This window comes from Ranitomeya imitator, chromosome 1 (genome assembly GCF_032444005.1).
Source record: "Ranitomeya imitator isolate aRanImi1 chromosome 1, aRanImi1.pri, whole genome shotgun sequence".
NCBI classification, from domain to species: domain Eukaryota; kingdom Metazoa; phylum Chordata; class Amphibia; order Anura; family Dendrobatidae; genus Ranitomeya; species Ranitomeya imitator.
In genome coordinates this window covers 816,899,827-816,927,196 of record NC_091282.1, presented here as the reverse complement: position 1 = coordinate 816,927,196, position 27,370 = coordinate 816,899,827, and the positions used below count along the sequence as shown (strand labels likewise).

Here is a 27,370-nt window from a genome sequence, read left to right as displayed (position 1 = left end):
CAGGTATATACTATATACAGGAGGAGATGACACACACGTATATACTATATACAGGGGAGATGACACACAGGTATATACTATATACAGGAGGAGATGACATACAGGTATATACTATATACAGGAGGACATGACACACAGGTATATACTATATACAGGAGGAGATGACACATGTATATACTATATACAGGAGGAGATGGCATAAAAGTACATACTATATACAGGAGGAGATGACACACAGATATATACTATATACAGGCGATGATGACACACAGGCATATACTATATACAGGAGATGACACACGTATATACTATATACAGGGGAGATGACACACGTATATACTATATACAAGAGGAGATGACACACAGGTATATACTATATACAGGAGGAGATGACACACAGGTATATGCTATATACAGGAGCAGATGACACACAGGTATATACTATATACAGGAGCAGATGACACACAGGTATATACTATATACAGGAGGAGATGACTTACAGGTATATACTATATACAGGAAGAGATGACACATGTATATATACTATATACAGGAGGAGAAGACATACAGGTATATACTATATACAGGAGCAGATGATACACAGGTATATACTATATACAGGAGGAGATGACTTACAGGTACATACTATATACAGGAGGAGATGACACACATATATACTAATGCATGTAAAGTAAGCTGCGGAGACACCATCACGTGTTTCTCAACGCAAGCAATGAATAGCCAGGCCTTTCCCCGGGAAGGAACAACCACGGGAAGGGCAGCAACCAATAAAGGAAAACATCCAATAAAGGAAAACCACCTATGCCAAGCATGGTATCCATCCACAGACAGCTGTTTCGGGGTTTTTGCCCCTCATCAGTGTGGAGTAGGAAACTGGCTATTAGGAGCAGTGCCTAGTAAAAGGCTGTGAAGGTACAGATGAATGACCTCGGGGAGACCAAAACATCCAACACCACGGAGACACCATGATGTGTTTCTCAACGCAGTGATCCAGAACACTGCCCCCATCCCTTATGGGAAATATGCAAATGCATGTAAAGTAAGCTGCGGAGACACCATCACGTGTTTCTCAACGCAAGCAATGAATAGCCAGGCCTTTCCCCGGGAAGGAACAACCACGGGAAGGGCAGCATCCAATAAAGGAAAACCACCTATGCCAAGCATGGTATCCATCCACAGACAGCTGTTTCGGGGTTTTTGCCCCTCATCAGTGTGGAGTAGGAAAGTGGCTATTAGGAGCAGTGCCTAGTAAAAGGCTGTGAAGGTACAGATGAATGACCTCAGGGAGACCAAAACATCCAACACCGCGGAGACACCATCACGTGTTTCTCAACGCAGTGATCCAGAACACTGCCCCCATCCCTTATGGGAAATATGCAAATGCATATAAAGTAAGCTGTGGAGACACCATCACGTGTTTCTCAATGCAAGCAATGAATAACCAGGCCTATTGCTTGCGCCGGCAGTCAGTGCAGGGAAGCTGACGGCGGGGGACCTGACAGACATCAGAATGTAAGTATGTAGTGGTTTTTTTTTACTTTTACAATGGTAACCAGGGTAAATATCGGGTTACTAAGCGCGGCCCTGCACTTAGTAACCCAATGTTTACCCTGGTTACCCGGGTGCTGCAGGGGGACTTCGGCATCGTTGAAGACAGTTTCAACGATGCCGAAGTCGTTCCCTTGATCGTTGGTCGCTGGAGAGAGCTGTCTGGGTGACAGCTCCCCAGCGACCACACAACGACTTACCAACGATCACGGCCAGGTCGTATCGCTGGTCGTGATCGTTGGTAAGTCGCTTAGTGTAACGGTACCAATAGAAGAGTTTGTAAGCTAAACTCAAACACAGGGACCTTATCTGAAAGATGTGTATCATCTGTGCTTTCTAATTATGCAGGAGGTTAGAACAGGAGATCAGGGCTGTCTGCCACACATCTCATACACTGAGAAACCTGCTCTAAACTATGGTGGGGACATATTCTTTTTTTCATGTATGTTGCTACTTGATAGGTCAGCATCATACAGGGAGAAGACGTACAGGCCCCAAAGAAACTTGTTTAACACCCACTTGGAATTAAAAAAAAAGTAATTGATTAGGTGTCAAATAATTTGATTGCTAATATCTAGTATTATAAATATACAATTTATTACACTCTTCTGCCACTATTACATCCTGTGTCTAGACCAGCATGAAAAATTTGGTGAAAGGTCCTCTTTATGCAGGGACAAGATAAAAAATGAAAACAAGAAACAATGAACTGGTTAAAGGGGTATTTCCAAGATCACTTTGGTGGCTCAGCATGATCTAGGCCTAAAATCATTAATCTTTGCAAATGCAATGTTTTGGGGGAAAAAGCACAATTCCTCACTTCTCGCCTTCCCACACATCCCATCCCTGCTCTGATCCTTTGCTGCTCCTTCATACATTCTCTTGTAGTTCTTCACTCACAGATCGAGAATGCTCAGTTTCGCCTGTCTGTACTCCTAAACAAAGACTGTCTCTCCCTGTCTTCATCACAAGAGGGATCACGTGCAGAGAGGACACCATGTGCTTTTCTGTGAGGCGGTTTAATTCATCCTCCGCATTACAGGAGACAGACAGGGCACCTGCCCATGATGATTATTCCAACTGTTGATTGCAAAATCAATGTCAGCTTGACCGTTTATCCTCTTTTGTTATATTCAGGCTCCATTGTTTTGGCGCATGTGCACTATGTATTGAGCTTTGATAAGCCCTTGTTTGTAAGTGAACATGCACTAGTATTTGCGGTTGTCGTTTGTATGATGTCACCAGTTGTCTCATGACACTAGGAGAGGCAGTAAAATAACTCTGAGACCGCACTCTTGCCCATGGGCAGACACCTCTCTTTGAAGGCACACAGGTATTTATTACTCTCATTGATTAGCTACATGTAAAGACTTGCAAGAGCATTATCAACTCACGATCACAATTCCTTCCCTAATTCCCAAAGAAAGCAATAAGCTGGAGACCACAGAAGATTGATAGGTGAAAGTTGACCACAGCTATTTTTGTTACATCATCTTTTCCATTTTTTTTTATAAATCGCATTAAAGGGAATCTGCCAGAGCTGAAAAGCTGCCCCCTGCCCACCCCAGGCTCTGTATATACAATGTCCATATACAGTGAGGTGCTTATTACAGGAGGGGATGGAGTGGACCTGGAGGCTCCTGCTGCTGGATCACAGCAATGATAAAGTCCTGGTGCCAAAACAATCATTGCAGGCAAACAAACTCACAGAGCTTGATAAAAGACGCATTGCAGAAATCTGTGTTTTTACCCCTACTGTCTTCAGCTTGCATAGCAAAAATCTGCTGACAGATTCTTTTTAATCTGATTTGTAACCACCCAGCAAATTAACCATCTTTTATTTCAAGAAAAAACAAGCTTGATGTCATATGCTGCCTTTGTCACTCTAGGGATGCAAGTTAACTGTCATAGAAAACATTAGGATCCATAACACAGCTCCAGTGAGGGGGCGTTCACCCCCTCCTCTCTCACACCAAATTTCAGGGAGACAGAGCTTGCAATCCAAGCCTCCTTGATGTAGAATTGCACAGTGGAGATAGAGAAGTGAGGAAATTACGTATAGCTGGGAATGAAATATAGTACAATGAAATACACTTTCTAATACAAAACGTCAGCAGTTGTTAGGGGATAGAAGACTATCCTCCCCACCCTCACACACACAAGACTTAGACGTATCCTCATTTCCAGATGAACCCTTAGGGTACAATAAGTGGTGAATAAGCAGAATTCACTTTGCTCTTTTTTTGGTAGAACATCCGGGGGGAAAGATACGCACATTAGGAAAGGGGAGCTGGGGAAGGGACCTTCTCGCCTCACCAGACTTATTTCACCACTTTATCCTTTAATACTTCAGGGTGTTAATGTAATTTAAGTACATTAGAAAAGTGACTAGATTATTAAATTAAACAGACATTTGATATAAAATGATCCTTTAATTTCAGACCACTCCTTTAAGGAGCACGCCATGTTCATGTATATATACTGTGTGGTCCTTTAAATTGTGTTGCTTTAATTTTAAGAAAGTTTAATGTAGGAAAGATTATACAGCTGAAGGTCGTCCTTCTGTCACAACCGTCTGGCACCCAGAAAAAGCAGAAGAGGTTTATTATCACCTTCTATTTGTGTACTCTGATACTGCTCAGTTAAAACCTATTCATACACATTGTGAGATATTCCAGACAGTTCTGCACAGACTTCCTCAGTAAGACACACTGCTTTAGCGTTTTGAACGGTACTTTACAGCTCAGCTGTGCTGTTTTATCCAGTGCATTACTAATAATTTATGTGAAGATATGAGTTTCAAATGACAGAATAGGAGCCACTATCCTACATTGCATCTTTATTACGGCATGAGGACAATAATATGGCACTCACCCTCTTAGGATAACCTATGTTTGTAAGTCTGGAGAGCTGCTACAAAGAGACGCTTTTGCACTGTAGATCCCCAGCCTTATTATACCATGGTGGCCAGGAATGGACAGACAGAACTGGCCCTGTGCAAGAACAGTAAAATAGCTCTGGCCGGCAGTGTCTTCTTCCGAAAAGAAAATGGCGGGCACATGCGCAGTGCACCCATTGAGATCTGCCGGACAAAATTTTTACTATTGGTTCACTTTGATCACTGTGACAGACCATATTACAGTGATCAAAATAAAAAAATAGTAAATAAAACCCCCTTTTATCACCCCCGTAGTTAGGTGAAAATAATAAAATTAAATAAATGTATTTATTTCAATTTTTCCATTAAGGTTAGGGTTGGGGCTAGGGATAGGGTTGGGGCTAGGGTTAGGGTTGGGGCTAGGGTTGGGCTAAAGTTAGGGTTGGGCTAAAGTTAAGGTTGGGCAAGGGTTAGGGTTGTGGTTAGGGTTATGGTTGTGGTTATGCTTGGGATTACGATTATTATTGGGATTAGGGATAGGGGTGCATTAGGGCTAGGGTTGTAGTTAGGGTTATGGTTAGTATTGAGATTACGGTTAGAGGTGTGTTGGGGTAAGGGTTGTGGTTAGAGTTATGGTTAGAGTTGGGATGATGGTTAGGGGTGTGTTGGGGTTAGGGTTGGAGTTAGACTTGGGGGGTCCCACTGTTTAGGTATATCAGGGGGTCTCCAAACACGGCATGGCACCGCCATTAATTCCAGCCAATTTTGTGTTCAAAAAGTCAAACGGTGCTCCCTCCCTTCTGAGCCGTGCCATGCACCCTAACAGTGGATTTCTCCCACATACAGGGTATTGGCGTGCTCAGGAAAAATTACACAACAAATTTTGTGGCCCATTTTCTCCTGATACCCTTGTGAAAATAAAACAAATTTGTTTCCAAAATAATTTTTTTGTGAAAAAAGTAAAATGTTAATTTTTTCCTTCCACATTGCTTTAGTTCTCATGAAGGTTTAATAACCTTCTTGAATGTGGTTTTGCACACCTTGAGGGGTACAGTTTTTAGAATGGTGTCACTTTTGGGTATTTTCTGTTATATTGACCCCCCAAACTCACTACAAATGTGAAGTCTTCCCTAAAAAAATAGTTTTGTAAATTTTGTTGAAAAAATGACTTTTAACTTATAACGTCCTAACAAAAAAATTATGTTTCCAAAATTGTGCTGATGTAAATTAGACATGTGGGAAATGTTATTTATTAACTATTTTGTGTGACACCATTCTCTGATTTAAGGGTAAAAAAATTAAAAGTTATGGGGTTAAGATCTACAATCTTTTTCACAGGTCTTAGCTCAAGAGATATGTGGAACCTCTTGAGCCCTCACCCCTACCGCTGTCCCTAATAATGGTTGATGGAAACCTAGAGTTTCTTATTTTGAGGATTGTAGATTATCGACTCCAACATCATTCCCTACAATATTTGGTGCATTGGAGGAGTTATGGTCCAGAGGAAAGGATGTGGGTTTCTGCATCAGAGGTGATCGCCCCAGGCTGGTTCGTTTCAGATTCCACATCTGTTATCCTGAGAAACCTGGTCCTGGGTGTCCAGGGGCCACTCGTCCTTCCATAAGAAGGGCTGACTATGGTCAGGCAGGGATTAGATATCCTTCTCGGCAATAGGTGCAGAACTTATATAGGGACGTTTAGGGCAGACAGGGTGATGTTAGATCTTCCTGGGGGTCTCCACTTCCTCCTTCCCCTTATCCCTTCATGTTGCACTTAGTCTTTCCTGCACTGTGTGTGACAGCCACACATGTTGCACCAATGGTATGTCCGCGTTTGAAAGTCATCTATTCAGTACTACATTGTCTTGTAATACTACCGCTACCTGCAAGAGATGTGTGCACTGTGGAACCTTCCTCTGAATAGCAGCAGAACTCACTGACTGTGGCAGGATGATACGTATGTGTTGGCACCATGGTGTATAGCACCTATAATACATTTGTATAATTTAATGTTATTACATAAGTGTCATTGCATCGTTATCATCACTCATCTGTAGCTATTCCCTTATATCTTTTGAACCTGTGTTAGTTATTGTTATGTCTATTTTACTGTGCAGACAATTATGTGTTTGCTCTTTTGTGATCCACAGAGGTCAAAGAGACCCGTCGTCCACTGGCACATGAATGTCTTGGAGAAGCATTAAGACTCCTCCGCCAGGTGATCAACAAATATCCCTTGCTCAATACTGTGGAGACTTTGACTGCAGCCGGGACCCTCATTTCCAAGGTTAAAGGTCAGCAATGGTCAAATTTGTATGTCTGATATGTATTAGACCTACATTTTGCTTATGTATCTTTGTTCTTTTTGTATAACTCAGGTTTTCACTATGAAGCAAGTATTGAAAATGAGAAACGAGACTTTGAGAAGGCCCTGGAGAGCATGGCTGTTTGCTTTAGCAGCACGTGAGTAGTGACTAGGACAATATTTTATGAAATTGGCAATCCCATTGTAATCCCTGTGTATGTTTTTCCTTTCTGTTCTCAGAATCTCAGAATTTCTTATGGGGGAAGTGGACAGCAGCACATTGTTATCGCTACCACCTGGGGACCAAAGCCAGGTGAGACATTGTGGCCTAGTAGCTACAACAATTATTGTCTAGCTAGCCAGTTTAGCTCCACTGTAGAATTCAGTAAGCATAATATACTTTCCTAGCGCTGGCCACAGTGGCATATAGTTGAGAGTATTTCGATGGACTGTACATTATGCATTATGTCGCGTAAATAACCACTATGTGATGCCAACTGTAGAACCTCTCTTTCTTTGGTTCCCCGGGTCACCTAAACATTCTTTATCATATACATTTTCTAGCTGCATGTACATATATTTTGCTACCATTGTAAACATTCAAGCTTTTTTTTTTTTCTTCCAACAGTCCATGGAAAGTTTATATGGCGGTCTGTCTGGTAGCGAAAGTGCCCTCTCCAGTGCGGAGTATGTGGACACTGGTGAGAGAAAACATTGGGAATATTTTTCATATTGCGAGTCATAAAAATAGTCATATGCTCTGATTGTTAACTTTAACCTGTGGGACTAAACATGGAATCCAATTTATTGGGAAACACTACAATGTATCATTTACTAACAGCAGAACATTTATGTGATGCAAAGCCAATTCACCATTTTCTATGAACACCTTAAGAAAAAGTACATATTTGGGAATATCCTTTCATATATGCTCTTTTTCCAAACAAACTATCGGCATCACAGGGACATCCTTTCCATCCATGAACACGACTGTGTTGAGTCCTTTTCCGTCCCTGGCTTCCTGGATGTAGGGATCCAAGTAAATGACACGCAGCACAAAGGTTGTGTGGTCATAAACAGGGGTAGCCCCGGAGCACGCCTGCCTCACTGGGTGCTGTCCCTTCTTTATATAGTAAAAAGTTAGGCATTTACAGACATGCGCACATATTTCACAATCTCTTACAAAACAAGTCTATACTAGTGAAATGTTACAATATCTGGTATGTGGGTGAAGGACTATGATAACAAGAAGGAATGCGCGCGTGATTACTTCCATAAAAAGGAAATGTCAAGTTTGCTGTTTAGAAGCAGATTTCTCAGGAGGAAGACAAGATGGATTCTTTGGTTCAGTCTGGTCTCCACAATTCCCCCCTTTGACATATTCTTTTATAATCTATCATAAATTCTTGCATGAAGTCTGTGCATTCTCTTCTTTATACGGCAGTATACTAAAACATTACAAATTCAAGCATAAAAAAATGACAAGGATTAATATGACGATCGGATAACATATAAAAAACTTTATATTCTCGTATCAATTACACAAAATTTATTTGTGCATACCGAGATACCCTTGAGTACAACCTTGAACAATACATATATAATTACAATAACAATAACTATATGTATTAGGCTTTGCATAATTCCGGTAACCCACCCACCGATCCCTCTGAACCAATTGGCCGGGTTAAGAAAAGAAAAGGTATCTGACCACCAGCTATCCTTATTTTGGTCATTGTCTTTGTCATACTGATCCCTGAGTCGTTGTACGTTTTTTAATTTAAATATCATACTCATAGTACTATTAGGGTCTATATAATGACAGCAGGTGGGTCCGATGATTTGACACATACCCCCTTGTGAGGCAGTTAGGTAATCCAATACCAGGGTATGTTGGTTAGTGACTATTATAAGCTGATTCTGTACAGCTATACTGGTATTTAATATGTCCAATATGTCCCAAATCTGATCATCTAGATAATCCGTGGCTCTAACTAATTTATCCCACATTTGTGTTAACATAGGATAAATAAAAATGGTACTAGCAATTTTGTTGGGAATTCCCATTTGTACTATATGCGGCCTCCCCGAGGGACGTGGTGAGTTATCTGCAGCTCTTTTATACAGTGTGTGCTTGGGCACGGCTTGCATATTCACTTGTTTATTTGAAATTATGAAAGTAGCCGGGGTTAGGCGTCCTAATGTACAAGTACCCTTTATACCTACGGGAAGCCATTTATATGCTCCTTCTCCGCATATCCAAAATGTACCCTCAGGCAGATCCCACAAAGCTGAGTGCTGCAATACCAATCTGTGAGCCAAATCCACAAAACTAGATACATTCTGAAGCATACACCAAGAGGGTTTTTGTCCCAAGGGGCTACAGTACCCGGCTGCGGGATTCCCACATACATGCATTCCGTTGACATACTCATTGGATTCATTACAAACCAGGTTCCCTGGCTTACTTGTACAACTGTCTGCATCACCTTGGGGGAACAACTCAGAATGTTCCCATTTTCTATTATGTATGTATCTTTCCAATACTGTAGGTTTGAAAGCATCAGAGGAAGGGGTGGTTGTACTGAAACTGAGCTGTAGATTTTCAGTGGGGACCTGTCCTAACTCAGTTAATCCAGTCTTATTCCTAGGTACCCAGGCCCCACCCTTATAGGCCAAATATTGTAGATGTGTACTACTTCCTGAGAGATTACCTTGCCACCAAGGAAATTCTACCCATCCCACAATTGGTATAGCGATTGTAGTATTCCATAGTCTAGTGTTGCCAGATTGGTTGTTGGCCAGGTTGTCTGAACAATTAGGCCAAGCGAATATCTCTTCAGCTGACACGGGAACTGCTAGAAAAGGTATACTTGTGGCTGATACTGGTGAATGGGTACAGATCCAACAATCTGCCAGGGGTTGCGTATTATTTAACAAGTCATGCACTAATTTTCTATGATGTTGCACGAATCTATTGTTAAAAGGGGCTAGAGAATTCAGTCTTTCCCATGCCTCCGTTGAGGTTAACATTATTAACATCAATATCATGAGTCTTATACTGCTTTTTTGCAATGACTTGCGTGTATCCATGATGCCTTTCCTTCAAGCTTGACTGATGTAGGTGTTGTCAATAGGACTTGGAAGGGTCCGTCAAATCTTGGTTCAAGAGCCTTTCTGGTGTGTCTTTTTACATAGACTTGATCACCTGGTTCCAACTTGTGACTTCCTTCAGTGTTGTCAGGATCTGGAAGGGAAGCAAAAACTTGTGCATGCACCTTAGTTAATTGTTTCTGAAGATTTTGCACATAAGAAGTCAATGACTCAATATTTAACACAAGTTGCTGTGGAAAATAACATCCTAAATTGGCAGTCCTGCCAAACAAAATTTCATATGGAGACAGTTTAGTCTTACCCCTTGGGGTATTGCGTATTGAGTAAAGGGCCAGTGGAAGGCATTCTGTCCAAGGCTTTCCTGTTTCAGCCATGGCTTTCTGTATTTTTAATTTTAAAGTTCCATTCATGCGTTCCACCTTACCAGAACTTTGAGGACGATACGGAGTGTGTAACTGACTTTCAACACCCAACATTTTCAGTACATTTTGAAATATTTCTCCAGTGAAATGAGTACCCCTATCTGACTCGATCACTTCAGGGAGACCATAACGGGGCACCAGTTCGGCAACTAGCTTTACAGCAGTGTTTTTAGCTGAAGCTTTCCGAACTGGATAGGCCTCTGGCCACCCCGAGAACATGTCCACACACACCAACACATACTCATACCCATTACTCTTTGGCAGCTGGATAAAGTCTATCTGTAACCGTTGAAACGGGTAGAGAGGTCGGACGTGGTGCTTCATAGGGGTCTTTGCTGTCTGTCCGGGATTATGTGTCAGGCATATAGCGCATGCAGCACAATAGTCTCTTGCGTAGTTGCCAAAACCTGGAGCCAACCAGACTTGCTTTGCCAGTAGTGTCATTGCATTTGCAGACACATGCGTAGGGTGGTGCAATCCACCAACTACAATCGGGTACCAGGCTCTAGGTAGACATATTAGTCCATCTTTCTTCCAAATTCCCGCTTGTTCTTCTGCCCCTTCCTTTTTCCACCTGTCCCTCTCCTCTTCTCCTGCATCTTCCTGTGCTTGTCTCAGTCTATCTTCAGTATTTTCCGTGGGATTTACAGTATGGACCTGTTGTAAGGGTTTGACTGCTGCTGCTTTGGCTGCTTTATCAGCCCTATCATTTCCCCTAGATTCCCTAGTGTCGAGTCTCACATGTGCAGCTACCTTGATTACTGCTACTTCTTTTGTTTCTTGTGCAGCCTCTAAGATCTGTTTGATCAGAGAAGCACGTTTTACAGGTTGTCCTGACGCTGTCATGTAACCTCTAGCTCTCCAGATTACTCCAAAATCAAACACAATACCATGTGCATACCTAGAATCAGTGTATATATTAGCTGTCTGATTCTCAGCTATTTTTAGAGCTTCAATCAATGCTGTTAGTTCTGCTTCTTGTGCAGATTGTTTCGGTGGAAGCGGTTCTGCTTTGAGAGTTTCAGATTCTGACACAACTGCATACCCTGTATGGAAGTTACCTGTGTCATCTGCAAACCTACTACCATCTATAAACAGCTCTAAATCTGGATTTTGAAGTGGTGTTTCGGATACATTGGGTAAGCCTACCGTTTCTTGTAAAATGAGCTCTGTACAATCATGTGTGTCTGTAGGGAAAAAATTTGCGTATGGATCAGTGTCCTTATTCCCCCCTTCAGACTCGAGAGGTAGCAGTGTAGCTAAATTGAGAGTCTGAAGCCTAGCAAATGTGATAGTAGAGGGGAGCAGCAAAGAACACTGCAGCCGCAAATGTCTGGCCATGGAAATGTGTTTTGGTTGAACCTGGTTTAATATCCCATAAACATCATGTGTAGTTTGAACTGTGAGTGGATGCTCTAGGACAATTTCTGATGCTTTGTCCAACAATAGTGAGACAGCAACAACTACACGTACACAGGTTGGCGCTGCTCTAGCTACGGGATCTAACCTTGCTGAAAGATATGCAATTGGTCTTTGTTTCCCTGCATGCTTCTGGGTAAGAACTCCTGTAGCATGGGAATCAACTTCTGCAGCCATAAGCTGAAATGGTTTGGTGTAGTCTGGTAGCCCTAACGCTGGAGCTGAAACAAGGGCATCTTTTAATTGTTGGAACGAAATCTGACCTTCTTTTGTCAACATGTAAGGTTCACTTTTTACACAGTCATACAGTGGTTGCATTAGTTGACTGGCATGTATAATCCATTGTCTACAATGAGACACTATTCCTAAAAATGCTCGTAGCTGTTTATGATTTCTAGGCTCATTCATCTGTCTTATTGCTTCAGTTCTTTGAGGTGTAAGATGCTTTTTACCTTGAGAAATGCAATGACCTAGAAAGACCACTTTGGTCTGACAAACTTGTAGCTTTTGTCTATTCACTTTACACCCTTCTTTTTCTAGAAAACATAGTAAACTCACAGTGGACCTTTCTGCAGTTTCTAGATCTGGGCAGCAAAGTAGTAGGTCATCCACATACTGCAAAATTACTACCTGTGGTTCGGGTTCAAACCTCTGGAGGACTGTTTGTAGGGCATTTGAATAAAGAGTAGGGGAGTGTATCATTCCCTGTGGAAGGCGTGTCCACGCCAACTGTTTGCCCTTAAATGTAAATGCAAACAAATGCCAACTGTCTTGGTGTAAAGGAACCGAGAAAAATGCATTTGAAAGATCTATTACAGTAAACACTTGAGAACTGGCTGGTATCTGTGATAGTAACGTATGAGGATTGGGTACAACTGGGGTGATTGGATCTAGAACTTTGTTTATTTCTCTTAGATCATGTACCATACGATATTTGGGCATAGAACCCTTATCAAAAGTTCTCTTCTTGACTGGATACAGAGGAGTGTTAGCAGGTGATTGTACCTCTACCAAAACTCCTTTCTCTCTATATCCCTCTATCTGTTTTGTAATCGCTAGTTCCTGCTGGGCACTCACAGGGTATTGTCTGAGCTGTGGGAGAACAGTTCCTGGTTGCACAGATAGTTTTACAGGAGAGATATGCAATAATCCCACATCAGTGTCACCCTGTGCCCACAGTGTTTCTGGGACCGTTGAGAGGTCTAGATCTGTGGTGTACTCTTTTTCTTCAGTATAATCCTCAAAAGCCTGAATTCTGACATATTGTTCTAATATTTCTGCATCATCAGGGATAGTCAGCATAACTGTGCCATCTTCCCTAAAATTGATGTTAGCTTCTAATTTCTTTAGAACATCAGTTCCCAACAAACATGTTGGGGCACCTCTGGCATACAAAAATCTGGATGCAAAACATTTAGGTCCTAATGAGACCTCTAGGGGCACAGTATATGGCAGTGTTCGAATTACCCCATCATAACCCTCAGCCAAAGTTGTTTGCTGTGAAACATCTTCTGGGTTCGGAAGAAAATCTTGATTCAAAATTGAGGAAGTTGCACCTGTATCTATCAAAAATGGAATCTCTCTTCCCCCCACATTCACCTGTATTATAGGTCTTCTAGCTGGTAGGGAAGTTTGTAACACATTGAGTCAATCTGAGTCTGGTATGGGACCATCCACTATGGATGTCTGTTGGGTGTCTGAGGGCTTATTCTTTGGTACAAATTTTCCTGATTTTATGTCTGCCTGCTTCTTTCTACATTCTCTCTGGAAATGTCCTGGTTTCTTGCAGTAATGACAGGGAAAATTATGTCTTGCCCTTCCACCTGTTGTGTTTGCTTGCGCTATTCTGACAGGTTTTTTCTTTTCTCTTAAATCCATAGCAATGCCCATACATCTTTGTTTCACTATCTGTGGTTGTTCTAGAGTTCTCCAATCTGGCGTAGCTGACTTGAATCTTTCCTTAATGCCTGGTTCAAGTCCCTCAATCAATTGTTTAGTATAGAGCCGGAGGACTCCTGGATCAGCAATATTTAATCCCTCATCCCTAAAGCTATCTTCCAGCTCCCGGGAATACTCATCTATGGATTGACCTGCTTTCTGCATAACTATGCCTGTGGATCCTCTCTCCCTCTGTTTTCCTTGCATGAACTGATTTAGAGCCTCTACAAACCGGTTTCCTGACTCTATCACAAAAGGTGCTCTTACATTTTCTCCTGCTGGTCTTTGAGCCTGTGTTGCTACAATCAGCTCCTGAAACATTCCCGATGGCATTTTTAGCCTACATAATTCCATTCCATCCATCCATGAACCATTATGTGTGCGAATTATTTGCTCTATATAACTAGCAAATCTATTTGGGTATCGAGTTGGATCTGGTGCATTCATAAGAAGAGACATACCCTCAGCTGGTGTCCATGGAAAATACTACTGTGTTTCAATTTGCCTAGTAATTCTTTGATTAGGATTCTCGGGATCAGCTTCTCTCACTCCCTTTGTTATTATCCTAACAGGTGCTAATAACTGATGGCCTTTAGGGGCCCCACAGGCGGAACACTCAGTTCTCCAATCCGGATTCTGCTGGCCACAATTTTGGCATACCCATCCTTCCACCCCGCTTAACCCAGGATATAAATTTGGTATGGGTTTCCCTTCCTCTGTACCTCCTGAAGGTACAAATGGTTGAACATTCGGATCTAGATAAGGAGGAGGAACTGAATGAGTCGTAGCACAACATTTTCTCGTACCCATACTCCATTTGGAAGTGTCTGGATCATACTTCCAATTCTCCTCTTTAGCTGTTTTTGAGACCTTTATCATACAGTGTATGATTTCTTCCCACCCATTATCCCTGATAATTCCACCTCGTTCTTTACTCAATCTTTCCCATTCAGTGCTAAACATAAGTGCTTCTGAAATTCCCAATTTTTTTCTTACCCTTCTGATCTGCCTTCTGACTGTCTTTCCACATCTTTCCTGTATGATATCTTTTGCTTCTACTTGTCCTAAGACGGTTTTTGTCTGTTTATTTCCCATTTTTCTTTTCAATAATAGCTACACTTATCCTAGGTGACGTTTGGACAACCACCTCTCTGGAGTGATGTCTCGTTGCCTTCTTCCTAGGGAGCTAAAATATTGAAGGGCTGATCTGCTCCGTTCTTTCTAATGTGCAGAATAAACTTGATTCCTACAATGCACGCAAACAGGATCAGCAACACCAAACAGATCACCAAACTTTCCGTCTCTGTTATCATACTTGTCCCAGGCTCATGGACCCGTGTCCTGGGCTCATTCTATCAAACTCTTATCCAAAAATGAAGAAACAAGTTCTTAAAGAGAGTCAAGCATGGGCGGAGGTCTCCCCGAAAGGACGCAACCACATGACCCAGTTAGGCTGACTTCACTAATAAGACTTGTCCTAACAATTTCGGCTTATTGTTTTACGTACTTTTATCCTTCTTTCATAACATGCCACAACCTTCACACTGTTCACACACTGTTCACACACTGCCAGGGACAGGACTCATAAATCTATACAATATGGTAACCCGAGTTTTATAGGTATCTACTCACTACTAGACTAACCCAGCGTGACACGGCTCGTAGAGATCTTTCGGATAATACAGGGCAGATAAAAGAGAACTAATAATGTCTCTTACCTGGCCAGGTTTTTCAGTTCATTTGCCGTCCATTATCCCAGATCTCCGTTGTCCGTATCCGCAGGTGAATCTCGAGCAGATACTCTCGCCTCGGGTCCCTGTTTCGGGCGCCAAGAAATGTTGAGTCCTTTTCCGTCCCTGGCTTCCTGGATGTAGGGATCCAAGTAAATGACACGCAGCACAAAGGTTGTGTGGTCATAAACAGGGGTAGCCCCGGAGCACGCCTGCCTCACTGGGTGCTGTCCCTTCTTTATATAGTAAAAAGTTAGGCATTTACAGACATGCGCACATATTTCACAATCTCTTACAAAACAAGTCTATACTAGTGAAATGTTACAATATCTGGTATGTGGGTGAAGGACTATGATAACAAGAAGGAATGCGCGCGTGATTACTTCCATAAAAAGGAAATGTCAAGTTTGCTGTTTAGAAGCAGATTTCTCAGGAGGAAGACAAGATGGATTCTTTGGTTCAGTCTGGTCTCCACAACTGTGTAATGCTACTGGTTATTCCATTTATATGAATTTAGGGAGCCCTTCAGGTGACGATGTGGATGTAATCCTGCAGAGGAGTGAAGGAGGAGTACGGGCTGCTTTTGTCTATGCAAAAAATTTAGCAAAATATATGAAGGATCTGACAAGCTACATAGAGAAAAGAACGATTTTGGGTAAGTTTTAAATAGATATAATGTTTTTTTTTTCAGTTAATTTATTTCATCAATTTCCTTATTATATTTTATATTATATTTTTTTAATAGGTATATTTTCTAATAAAACCAAATTGTATATTTTTTATCAGTTAAGTGATAATCACTGATAGAGAAGCCTTTAGAAAAAAATGGCAGAAAAACGCAATATCTAAATGCCAACAAATTACCTCCCAGTAACTGAAATCCATGATGTCTTTCTTATAGTCATTAATATTATTCCCCATGGATTTGAAAAGGCTTCAATAAATAACGTCTCATTTATTGAGCTGTTTCTATCGAGATTCTGGTCAGAGATCACACTGGATAGCACACATGTTAGCTTCATTGAATAGGGCTGATCGGTGAGCATATCTGTTGATAAATCCAAAGATTATCATCGGATTTCTGCTGGAGATCTTGACAGAAATAAATGTCACGTTTTACCAATTTAAAAAATTCCTCCATGTAATTGTAGATTATTTCTTCCATGCGGTCTGCCAAGTCATATCATTTTGTGGAGCCTTTTGTCCAAATTTTCATTTATATAGACACTGGGGACTCCTCAGCTCACCCTATAAATTCTAATTCCTACAGCTGGCTTGTCATCTTGACTTGTCTTTACAACTTTCTATGTCTCTTGTCTTCTCCAGAGATGGAATATGCCAAGGGCCTCCAAAAATTAGTGAACGCATCAAAAAATGCCCTGACTCAAGAGGTAAATTATTAGAGCGTACAAAATAGTTTTATCTATAATGATTTTATGCATATTGCCTTGTGACAAAACATCTCAGAAGAAAACATTCGTGGAAAGTTATCACTTTATGACTTTGACAGGTTCTCCATCTATTAGTATAGTTTACTTTTTCAAGTTGTATCAAATCCTTCTCAGTTTTCTGGATGGAGCTTAAGCCATATATTGCTGGACAGAGACAGAAGTAAGGTGACAGAGTGAAAAGAGAGTGGACGCAAGATCAGGATTTGTTTGTAGTCTGCTACTATATATAGCATGTGTCCCAAACCTGTGACCCATGATGTGTGGCTCACGACTTACCGCCAGATTGGTGCATTAACACCAGATCTAGCAGACTGCTATGAAGAACAAGTCTCCAGATAGTAACTTTTGTGAATAGCCCCACACAGAAGAGCAGATCTGGATGTACTTATACTGGCCTTGGGGTTGGAGAGGTAAAATTAAGTACGGTAAACTGGAGGTAGGATAATACTGCCTGTCAAAGGAGGTGCTTGAAGCTGGAAGCAATTGTCACAAACGAAGGTGTGCACGTGGTTTGTAGACCCACTGTGTCATGGGGCCTTGCTTACCTAGGAGGGGCGTAGCTAAGCGGCAACCTGGTGTTCATTGGAGGTCCTGATGGTGGAGTCAGGCTTGAGCTGCAGGTAGCCACCTGGTACCACCCCTAGGAAGTCCCCGTGGTACTGCAGCTGCTGAACCCAAGAGTCACACACGCAGACACAGATTCAGGCTCCATACAGACTACGTAGGTTCTGAATTCTCAGGCAGAGCGATACTGACACAGAGACACAGACCGGACTGGATTCAGAAACTGGTTTTAGCAGTCCAGACCTATGGAGTACACGTTCAGGCACTGGCCACACACGCCCCAAGGGAACATATTCAAGCACCAGGGATTTCGGTTCAGGCACTGGTCACACACGGTCCACAGATTCAGTTTCAGGACCTAGCCACACAAGGACCAGAGGTTCGAGTTCAGGACCTAGCCAGGGGACCTAACAACTCATTACTAGCACACTTCACTCACTAATGACTCAATGTTGCTTCTGTAACTACCTACTGGGGAAAGTGTGACTTATACTAGATACCTTCCAGCCTTTGGCTGGGGGCATTTTACTATGTGCATGTGTTGCCCCTTTAAGAGCAAGGAAGCTCGGGGGAACACAGTGCAGCATGCATAGGAGCAGGAAATGGAACACGCTGAGCGACTGGGAGGTGACAATGGAGCTTCGGCAGTGAGTATGTCGGCATCCCTCCATGGAGGGGGAAGAGGAACCATGCATGGGTGCCGGCTTTACTGCTAGAGCGATAGTGTGGTGGGAATGCTTGATGCCATAATACTGAATAGCGGTAAAGTGGGAACCCCTGGATCTAGATATGGATGTAGTAGCTGCCAAGGTCAGAAAGGTTGGGCACCACTCATATTTAGTAACGACATCTGCCATCCACTGCATCTTGAGTCCCAGTAGGTCCTTTTCTATACCATTTTATGTAACTGGTACATATCTGAAAGAGAGTAAAGTGTGATGTAATCATATGCCATTTATGAGGAAGAAAAATGGATGTCACAAATCTTTGGGCATAAAATAAAACGTTAACTAAAAGCAGCAGTGTCTGCTATAGTATTGTGAACTCGTGACAACACAATAAAGTGCTTGCTTTTGTACTTACCTGTTTCTGTTGTCCTTCTCAGCCATACATGCCTTTCCAGTCTATCTACTCTGTAGCATTGGAGCAGGATCAGGACCATGCACACGGCGTTCTGCACACAGCACTGACACTGCAGCAGCAAACTTTTCTTCAGGTATATAATTCAATTATATTGTCACCATATTAGTGATAAATACCAATATAAATTATATATGATTATTAATCCTGAAAATATTCCACTCTCTATAAAGCCAGTGAACGTGCGGCGTTTGGAACATGAGAAACGTAGAAAAGAGCTGAAAGAGCAGTGGCAGAGAGCCCAGCGCAAACTGGTATGGACAACATATATAATATATCATTGTGCCAAACACTTCACAACTTCTGACTGTTTTTTTAACTCTTCTCAGTCAGAGGCAGAAACCAACCTGCGGAAGGCCAAGCAGACATACATGCAGCGCAGTGAAGAGCATGAGAAAGCCCAGTACAACGCAGCACGTGCGGAAGAGGAGCAAAGTCACGGCGGGACCAAATCCATTGACAAGAAAAGGAGGGCGGAAGAAGAAGCAAAGAACAGGGTAAATATGGCAGGAAAGGAACAGAAGCAATCCCATGAAATGATGCATAGCAGGAGTGGGCAATTAGGGGGGCATATGAGAGACCCTGACTGATGTGGAGGGCCAAACAGACCAAATTAACCCAAACATAATTCTACTAATTATTGTTTTATATTAATTTGCATTACTTATTATTGAGCAGAAATTAGTATGTTAAGCAGCAGCTACTGTTAATACATGCTACAATAGGGCTTATTGTAACATGTATTCTTACCTGTAGCAACCAATCAAAATTTTATAATTTATTGCTTTTTATAAAGTTTATAAATCATACTGCTCCTGTTGCTCTTCTTAAAGTCGCACTCCCATTATTATTTTTATTCCCTAGACCTGTGTAATTGTTAGTGTAGTGTGAATGTGTTAGGATACTGACCGATTGCCGTCTTCCTCGGTTTCCAGCACTGCACAGGTCCTCTTCTTGTCACTGTGATTCCCACCAGCCAAGTCACACTGCGCTCTGTGTGTGAGCCTGAAATCAATTTTGCAGTGTAAGTATTGGGCCTCGTTCTGATGCTTCATAGGTTTATATTGTAAATGCTTCTTTGGGCTCACACACAGAGCACATTGTGTTCTGGAAATCTGGCGATCTGACATGTGACTCAGAAGAGGACCAGAACGACACTGAAAACCAGGGCATATGGTGACCAGACAGTATATTAACACAGTCATACTACACTAACATTTACACAGGTTTATGGAATAAAAAAAATAACAGGAGTGCCAAATATAGATGTACCTTGATCAGCAGCTCCCCCACACACAATATGATGTCCCCAGAGTCACCTATATATAGTATGATGCCCCAACAGCTCCTCACAGCTTCATATATACAGTATGATGCCCCTACAGCCTTCCACACAGTATGATACCCAACACACACAGTATGGTGGCCAAACAGCCCTCCACACAGTATGATGACCCCCACTGTCCTACACACATTATAATGGCTCTCACACAGAGTATAATGATCCCACAGCCCACACACAGTATAATGATTCCAACAGCCTCTCAACCAGTATTATCGCCCCCACATAAGTTTTATGTCCTAACAGACTCTCACACAGTATAATCACGCCCCACACAACTATGAGGTCCTCACAGCCTCTCAGTTTTATAGCCCACACACAAGTATGATGTCCCCACAGTCCCTCACACAGTATTATATCCCTCCACATTTGCTCTACAGATGCACATACTGAAAATTAAAATAAAAAAAATTAAAACTTCTCACTTTACCCCAATCCCACTGAAGCTCGGCTTTGCTCTGTACACTATGTGAACTGAATCTCCACACAGCAGGCATGATCTGATTATGTCAACCCACTCGCTGAGCAGAGAGTTAGTCGCACAGATTGAATGATGGTATATGAAGTCAGCAGCTTCCTGTTCCTTGCTTGTATTCACCAATATCTGTATCCAGATATCGGTGAAATTGAGTTGCCAGGCAGGGGGTATCTGCATGGTGTGAGACATCACTGTATTCAGCACAATGGGTGTTGCAGGCTTTCTAACAAAAATATATCTTCATACCATGTGTGAAAAAGTCACTGGCAAGGTGCTAGAGGGGAGATATGTTTCGCTGAGGCTAATGGCTTCAGTGATTTAAAACCCAGAAATTTTCTTCCTGCACACTGAGTTGTTAAATGGTTAATTAGCCATTTTGTTAAAAGGCTGGGTTTTTTGTGGACAACCATAGAACGGGTGTGGTCTGGGGCTTAAATAGTAGGCAGTCAGGGTTCAGTAGGGCTGGAGAGAAGAACTCCAGCGTTTATGTCCTGAGGAGGAAAAAATTAACCTGTGGATGCTAAGTTCTCCCGAAGCGCGCGGATCCTCACAGATGCAGAGACTGTATGCCATTTTGCTTTGCTTCCCTGTTTTGCCCGAAGGGATGTGTTTATTTTCACTTCATGTTGGTTTCGCAGCCCTGGGTCCACCGTGCAGGAGGAACCTGCTGCTAGCAAATAGCACTATATGGCGGTATATAAGCGAACTCTGTTACTTCACAGAGTCGCCGACAAAAGAAAGCACTGTGCCCTGTTAGACTCACAGAAGTACACAGCTAACTGCTGAGCTGATAGCAGTCAGTGTTCTTGCACACACACAAACTCCTCACCGGAGGTGCCGGTATTCTAGGGGTTTATTTCAGCCGGGGCTCTAAATACATACACACAAGACCACACTGGCGCAAAGCACATAACATAGATTGATACTAAAGCATGGCCATGCGGTCATGCAAACCTTTTATAGCTGCAGCAACTTCAGGACCTTCCCAGAAGGACCAATGGGAGGCTGCCACAGAACTTGAGCAACTTGAGGACGTTCCTCGAGGACCAATGGGAGTTGCTGCAGTACCTGAGCATGTGACCCTTGATCTCCAATGAGAGATCTCACCCTGGGCATGCTCAGAAGGGGAAAAGTAGGACTTAGTCCCAAAGACGTCTGCTCGCCGCTGACCAGTACTGGCTACAATGGCAGAAGCTGGAAAGGCAGCAGTAACCCTTTGCACAGTATCAGACTGAGCGAGACGCTGGGACCGACGCCTCAGCTGAGCAGGCTCCACTGCGGCAGGAGCAGAATGGGAGACCACAAAGGAGATGGCTCGAGATTCCCCCTGTGCAGAGGCAGGAACTCGACCCCTAACACAGTGTTCCTGTTTCTGTACCGCTGAGCGAGCTGATCCACAAGTGTTAGACAGTAGATAGGAAAATATTAAAAATTCTGAGTCCTCATTTTTTTTATACCTTTCAATGGCTAAATGAAAATATGGTTACAAATGGCAAGCTTTCAAGACTTCTCAAGTCTCCTCATTCTATCTAGAAACAGCCAAAGGGCCAGATGGGGCCCATGGGCTGCACTTTGCCAAGGTCTAATGTATAGAATGATGTAAAAGTTATGTGTTTTTCAACATGGGGATGCTATTTTCGCTGTATATATGTAAATGTATCACGACCTTTCACCATCAAGTATACACTCCATTTTATTTCTTATAGGCTGAAGAGGCAATGGCAACTTATCGGACATGCATTGCAGACGCTAAGACACAAAAACAGGAACTGGAAGATGTGAAAGTAAACGTTCTTCGGCAACTGCAAGAGATCATCAAACAGACGGACCAGATGCTGCGCTCGGTAGATAAAGAGTTCTCAAATGTTTAGATATTCTTTTTTTTTTAAAACTAGTATTTGGAAATCGATCTAAGGCCTCATCCAGACATTCGTGTTGCATGTGCGCGTTGTATTTGTTTTTTTTCATGGATACCACATATACAAAATACAAAAATCAATAACACCTAGAGGACAAGGGGAATCAAGAATATAAACAAGTGACCTTAATCCCTTTTTGATCTTACAGATAAAACATAACTTTAATCAATAATTTAAAACCATGAGAAACAACCACAATCAAACACAACAGACAACCGTGCTCTCTGAAGATGGCCCTATCACAGACCCTGTATCGCGCTACCTTTCAGCGGAGGTTGGCACCCTAGTACACAATCGAGATTGGCGCCCCCGCTCACCGTCGGCTGCCCCTGAATCTCATGTAGCTGCCCTGGACTAGTGACACAATTGGGCTGTCAATCACTCAACAGGAAATAGATAGACAGGAGATAGAGGTTCGACAAAGCCGATATTGGCTATTGCTTTGCCAAAATAACTTGATTGTGACAGGGTGAGAGACACAGACAAAAAAGTGCAAAATAGTGCTTATGTGAACACATATATATAACCTTACTATGCTGCTCCCTGCTATAGTCAATCCTGCCTAGCTGTGGGGGTTGGCACCCTACTGTACAGCAGATATGGCGCCCCCACTCCAATACGGCTATCCCTCAGATACCCTATGGGTAGCTATATAGGCAAGAATAATATGTATGCTTCCATACATCATGGCCTCCTGATGATCCGTGAAGGTGAAACGCGTTGAGGCGTGTTTAAATATCAGAAAATGATAAGTATCCCTCCTTGCTTGCTGCTATAATTTATCTATATATGTGTACATTGGAAGACAATTTAGTCTTAGCCTGAAATTGTATATCTGTTGTCTAATTAAGGACATGGCCACCAATGTAAAACATACTAATGTGTATCGGCTTTGTCGAACCTCTATCTCCTGTCTATCTATTTCCTGTTGAGTAATTGACAGCCCAGTTGTGACACTAGTCCAGGGCAGCTACAGGAAATTCAAGGCCAGCCGACGGTGAACGGGGGCGCCAATCTTGATTTTGTACTAGGGTGCCAACCTCCGCTGAAAGGTAGCGCGATATAGGGTCTGTGACAGGGCCATCTTCAGAGAGCACGGTTGGCTGTTGTGTTTGATTGTGGTTGTTTCTCATGGTTTTAAGTTATTGATTAAAGTTATGTTTTATCTGCAAGATCAAAAAAGGATTAAGGTCACTTGTTTATATGGACGAAATATAAGCCAGCTCACCCGTGATGCATAAACCAAGCTTCAGGAGCACGGACCCGCTGTGTCCAGGCGTATAAAGTTGTTTTGTTTTTTTTGCACTTGTTTATATACCACACATACCCATAATATTCTGTGCTGCTGTTCACCTGTCATAATGCAGTATGGAGGACAATGGGAAGTACATTATACTGTAGATACTGTAGAGAGGATATGGAGAGTGTATTATACTATATGGAGGACTATCGGGGTGTTTTGGACTATCGGGAATGTATTAGACTATATCGATGACTATGGGGAGTGCATGAAAGTATATGGAGGGATATGAGGCACATTATACTATATGGAGGGCTACATTATACTGTATGTGTTTGTGGGGGGCTGCATTATACTGTGTGTGTGTTTGTTTGGGGGGCTGCATTATACTGTATTTGCTTGTGTGGGGGGCTGCATTACACTGTATGTGTTTGTGTGGGGGGCTGCATTATACTGTGTGTTTCTGTGGGGGGCTGCATTATACTGTGTGTTTCTGTGGGGGCTGCATTATAGTGTGTGTGGGGAAGCTGCATTATACTGTGAATGTGTGTCTGCTTTATACTGTGTGTGGGGGGCTGCATTATACCGTGTGTGGTTGGTTGCATTATACTCTGTGGGGGGGTTGCATTATACTCTGTGGGGGGCTGCATTATACTGTGTGGGGGGTTGCATTATACTGTGTGGGGGTTGCATTATACTGTATGAGGGGCTGCGTTATGCTGTATGGGGGGCTGTGTTATACTGTGTGGGGGGCTGCATTATACTTTGAATGTGGGGGCTGCATTATACTGTGTTTTGGGGGCTGCATTATACTGTGTGTGGGGTGCTGCATTATACTGTATATGTGGGGGATTGCATTACACTGTGTGGGGTGCTGCATTATACTGTGTATATGTGGTGGGCTGCATTATACTGTGTGTTTGCAATATACTATGTGGGGGCTACATTATACTGTGTAATTTTATCAAATGTCCAAACAAAATTTTTTGCACACCTCAAAATAAAAATTTTAAACAAAAATACCCTATGTATCCATCAAGGACAAGAAGGCATAGGCAATAGTATTATTTAATTAAAAACACAATTTTAATAATAATTTAAAATAACGTACAACAAGGAAGTTCTCTGTGTATATACTGTGTATGTGGGGGCTGCATTATACTGTGTGTGTCTGCATTATACTGTGTGTGGGGGGCTGCATTATACTGTGTGTGGGGGTTCTGCATTATACTGTGTGTGGGGGGTTGCATTATACTCTATATGTGTATGTGGGGGCTGCATTATACTGTGTGGGGGACTGCATTATTTATACTGTGCATCTGCATTATACTGTGTGTGTGTGTGAGTGAGCTGCATTATACTGTGTATGTGGGGGGCTGCATTATACTGTATGAGGGGGCTGCATTATACTCCATAAGAGGGGCAGCATTATGCTCTAAGGGGCGGCTGCATTATACTCTATTGAGGACTATGGGTTGTATTATACTATATGTACTATATGGGATCTGCATTATACTGTATCGAGGACTATGGGGAATGCATTATACTATATGAAGGACTATGGGGTGTATTGTACTATGAGGAGTGCACTGTACTATATGGAGGACTATGGAGGGTGCTTATGCAGTATGGAGGACTATGGGAAGTGCATTATACTGTAGAGAGGATATGGGATTGTATTATACTATATGGAGGACTATGGGGTTGTTTTGGACTATGGGGAGTGTATTATACTATATCGAGGACTATGGGGAGCGCATTAAAGTATATGAAGGGATGTGAGGCACATTATATTATATGGAGGACTATGAGGCACATTATACTATATAGAGGACTATGGGGTGTCGAGTGAAGAAAAAAGGATTCAGCTCCAGAAATCCCATAAAACGAATGTTTATTGAAAATTCTTAAAATCCATTATAACAGCATAGTAGCCACTAACCCTATAGAGGGGAGTTCACACTGGCAGACACATTTCAGACCCCAGCAGCAGGATATTCCTGCTGCACTGCTTACCTGTCCGTGCCTTGGATCCCTGGCCTCAGTTGGGTGATCTGATTTTTTCCTTTTTCTTGCTAGACTATTGGGTGAATTATACTATGTGGAGGACTATGGGGTGTATTATACTAAACAAGCAAAATGCTGCCTGTTCATCGAGTAATTAGATTGTTTCTGCTGGAACAATTATAAATCATGCACGGAGGGTGTCAGTAACTATTTTACTTAGGAACAAAGATATTCCTACTCGGTTTTGCTAAACGCACAAAGAAAAAACATCAAACAAACATTTTGCCAGAAGACTATATCCACTGTGCTTGACAGCTGGGCACCCAGGAGAACTGTTTCTGCTATTTACTTTATGGGAATTTACCTGTTGGCGTGCCCGTCTGAATCGGGCGCCGTTACCTTATTACACCCTGAGAGCAAACTGGTTTAATTAAGCGAATGCAAAGCACGGGCTCGCCAGCGGTCTAGCACAATGGTTCACAATCTTAAGAATATATATTTCTAGTCCTATTTCCTAACCAAACGTTCCCCTCCCGTCCCTGTATAAACTCAAGAAACTAGAGGAAAAGTTTGTCCTCGACTATATGGAGAATATTACAAAATTAGCCAAATATACAGTATATATTTTGGCTCAAATCGGCCTTTTTCAAGTTCTTGAAAAAGGCTCATTTGAGCCGAAACGTTGCCACAGCATGTGGACACTTGTTGGCCCTTTTGCCTTCACTCTGCGATCCGGCTCACCCCAAACCATCTCGATTGGGTTCACGTCTGGTGACTGTGGAGGCCAGGTTATCTGGCGTAGCACCCCATCACTCTCCTTCTTGGTCAAATAGCCCTTACACAGCCTGGAGGTGTGTTTGGGGTCATTGTCCTGTTGAAAAATTAATGATGGTCCAACTAAACGCAAACCGGATGGAATAGCATGCCGCTGCAAGATGCTGTTGTAGCCATGCTGGTTCAGTATGCCTTCAATTTTGAATAAATCCCCAACAGTGTCACCAGCAAAGCACCCCCACACCATCACACCTCCTCCTCCATGCTTCACGGTGGGAACCAGGCATGTAGAGTCCATCCGTTCACCTTTTCTGCGTCGCACAAAGACACGGTGGTTGAAACCAAAGATCTCAAATTTGGACTCATCAGACCAAAGCACAGATTTCCACTGGTCTAATGTCCATTTCTTGTGTTCTTTAGCCCAAACAAGTCTCTTCTGCTTGTTGCATGTCCTTAGCAGTGGTTTCCTAGCAGCTATTTTACCATGAAGGCCTGCTGCACAAAGTCTCCTCTTAACAGTTGTTGTAGAGATGAGTCTGCTGCTAGAACTTTGTGTGGCATTGACTTGGTCTCTAATCTGAGCTGCTGTTAACCTGCGATTTCTGAGGCTGGTGACTCGGATAAACTTATCCTCAGAAGCAGAGGTGACTCTTGGTCTTCCTTTCCTGGGGCGATCCTCATGTGAGCCAGTTTTTTTGTAGCGCTTGATGGCTTTTGCCACTGCACTTGGGGACACTTTCAAAGTTTTTCCCAAGGAACGTAATAGCAACAATGGATGTTTAATATATATAAAAGATAATAAATAATAAAAAGTATATGTATATATATAGAGAAACTAATCACTAGTTGCTAAAAAAAGGAGAAGAGAGGCAGACCACCCGGATTAGGTATAAAAAGATTCAAAGAACTTACAAAGGACTCCCAATACTAGTAAAAAAATATATATGTATATATATGAGACAAAACGATATACTTATATATATATAAAAAGGCACAAAAGGATAAGTCAAATAAAAAAAGCCTTTATTTATAATAGTGTGGCAACATCAGCACAAAAGTGCATGTGCTTGGGGAATAAATA

The 27,370-nt window shown here is 42.3% G+C and overlaps 1 protein-coding gene across 1 annotated transcript in view; it reads left to right on the top strand.

Annotated features, from left to right (window-relative positions):
- Window positions 1-27,370, top strand: part of ARHGAP45 (Rho GTPase activating protein 45) — a 161,044-nt gene that overhangs the window by 84,431 nt on the left and 49,243 nt on the right. Inside the window, exons 3-12 of the mRNA XM_069739975.1 lie at window positions 6,597-6,740; window positions 6,825-6,909; window positions 6,992-7,064; window positions 7,380-7,452; window positions 15,892-16,029; window positions 16,701-16,765; window positions 18,495-18,605; window positions 18,703-18,783; window positions 18,859-19,026; window positions 22,056-22,193. Of these exons, the coding sequence (XP_069596076.1) occupies window positions 6,597-6,740; window positions 6,825-6,909; window positions 6,992-7,064; window positions 7,380-7,452; window positions 15,892-16,029; window positions 16,701-16,765; window positions 18,495-18,605; window positions 18,703-18,783; window positions 18,859-19,026; window positions 22,056-22,193 (1,076 nt within the window). The remainder of the gene's footprint in view (window positions 1-6,596; window positions 6,741-6,824; window positions 6,910-6,991; window positions 7,065-7,379; window positions 7,453-15,891; window positions 16,030-16,700; window positions 16,766-18,494; window positions 18,606-18,702; window positions 18,784-18,858; window positions 19,027-22,055; window positions 22,194-27,370) is intronic.